This window comes from Octopus bimaculoides, chromosome 24 (genome assembly GCF_001194135.2).
Source record: "Octopus bimaculoides isolate UCB-OBI-ISO-001 chromosome 24, ASM119413v2, whole genome shotgun sequence".
In the NCBI taxonomy this organism is placed as follows: Eukaryota; Metazoa; Mollusca; class Cephalopoda; order Octopoda; family Octopodidae; genus Octopus; species Octopus bimaculoides.
Genome location: NC_069004.1, coordinates 10,329,492 through 10,331,333, shown reverse-complemented (window position 1 = coordinate 10,331,333; position 1,842 = coordinate 10,329,492). Strand labels below are relative to the sequence as shown.

At 36.4% G+C, this 1,842-nt stretch overlaps 1 protein-coding gene across 2 annotated transcripts in view; it reads left to right on the top strand.

Moving 5' to 3' along the window:
- LOC106869790 (regulator of nonsense transcripts 2) overlaps window positions 1–1,842 on the top strand; it is a 44,685-nt gene that overhangs the window by 35,570 nt on the left and 7,273 nt on the right. For both annotated transcript variants that reach the window (XM_014915651.2, XM_014915650.2), the window contains exons 30-33: window positions 546–635; window positions 1,066–1,175; window positions 1,353–1,442; window positions 1,720–1,815. In XM_014915651.2, coding sequence (XP_014771137.1) covers window positions 546–635; window positions 1,066–1,175; window positions 1,353–1,442; window positions 1,720–1,815 — 386 coding nt within the window. The remainder of the gene's footprint in view (window positions 1–545; window positions 636–1,065; window positions 1,176–1,352; window positions 1,443–1,719; window positions 1,816–1,842) is intronic.

Below are 1,842 nucleotides of genomic sequence, written 5' to 3'. Positions count from 1 at the left end.
ATCAGGCTCGAATCTGATTTGACACAGTTTCTACTGCTGGATGTCCTTCCTAACGCCAACCACTCAGAGAGTATAGTGAGTGCTTTTACGTGCCACCAGCACGAAGGCCAGTCAGGCGGTACTGGCAACGGCCAATGCTCAAAATGGTGTATTTTATGTGCCACCCACACAAGAGCCAGTCCAGCGGCACTGGCAACGATCTCACTCGAAAATCCTTACACATGTCATGGGCACAAGTGCCAGGAAGGCGATGCTGGGCACAGGTGCCATCCCGATTTCGCTTTCGCTTGCCCCAATAAGTCTTCGTAAGCTGAGTTTCGTGTCCAATGAAGGAGACGGTTAAGTCTTGGTACAAAATTTTTTCCCTTCATAGTTTTAGCTTTGCCCCATGTATAAGCCACACCAGATTTTTCAGTTAAAATCAAAAATATAAAGGTGTGATTTATAATTATAGAAATTGCAATATTCTTCCATTTAATTTTTCTCATTTTTCCTGACGGGCTTTTTTTTTTTTCTTAACCTTTCTCTTTGATTATTGTTTCTAGCTGAAGTTCTACCAATCATCGATACATTTGATGAGATGGAAACTAATGGCTTAGAGGAGTGTGGTTTCAGTACCATCATTGAAAGCGATGGTAAGTATCCAAGATCTCATCAGACTTTTTTTTTTTTCTACACACTTCTGGTGCAAATACATTACTTTAACCCTTTAGCATTCAGATTTCTTTGTCAAATGTAATGCTTATTTAGTCAGGTTGTTTTGAATTAATCGCTCATTATTTTGTAGCTTCAAGATTTCAATGGTATGTTTGTATATTTTTAGAATGACATTGTAGGGTAGGTGTGAGAGGTTGGATCTGGTTAGTTTTAACATAAAACAAGTAGAATATTTGTACTGGATGTGGCAGGATTAAATGCAAAAGGGCTGATCATTTGGTACTTACTACAATTATTTATTAGTCAATTTATGTATTGTTCCTTTTTTATGCCTTTTTTAAAATTTCGTTTTCATTTTATTTTGGTGATTATGGATTATTTTCTGTAAATTTCCTCTTTATTTCTCAGAGGAACTTAGTCAGAACCTTTCTCAAGTCAACAATGATGAGACCCTCATTGAAAGTGAAACCAGTCAAGATGATCCCAGCCAGAGTCGTACAGGAAGTCAAGTTAATGATGTTAGTAACATTGATTGTTGTTATTATTAGTATTGTGTTTGTTTTCTCTAAATTTTGAACTTACGACCGTAGGATCATAGCCCAGTGCCTTAACCTTCTTGTTTTTTTGTTTTGCTTTGACACGTATCGCAGCTTTGACTTTGCTTTGGTGTTGATGGTTTAACTTTATTTTACTAGGGTGAAGATTATGCAAATAGTGTTCATAGTGAAGAAGATGAAGAAGAAGATCTTCTTGAGTCTGCAGGAGAAGATGAGACTGAAGATCAGGTAAGAATATTCCTGATAAGGTTATATTTTAACTTTCTCTGTATCTCTCTTTATTTTTCTCCCTGTCTCTCTATACAAGGTAAAACATAATTGAAGAAGCCAACATTTATACCAACTGTTATTATGTATATATATATATATATATATATATATATATATGCGTGTGTTTAGAGATAATTTTTCATGACACAGACCGCCACTACTATTGATGACACACTACACTACTCCTCAGGCTCTATTTGCTGTCTCTGATTTGTTTGTTCTCTCTCTTTTTCAGGTCACCGTGTTGACTGGAGGGCCAAAACATATCAAATGCACTGAGGATGAAGATTTCTTGTCTGCTTTTGATAAAATGATGGCTGATAATCTTCAGGTATGTCCCTCTTCATTAACCCTTTTG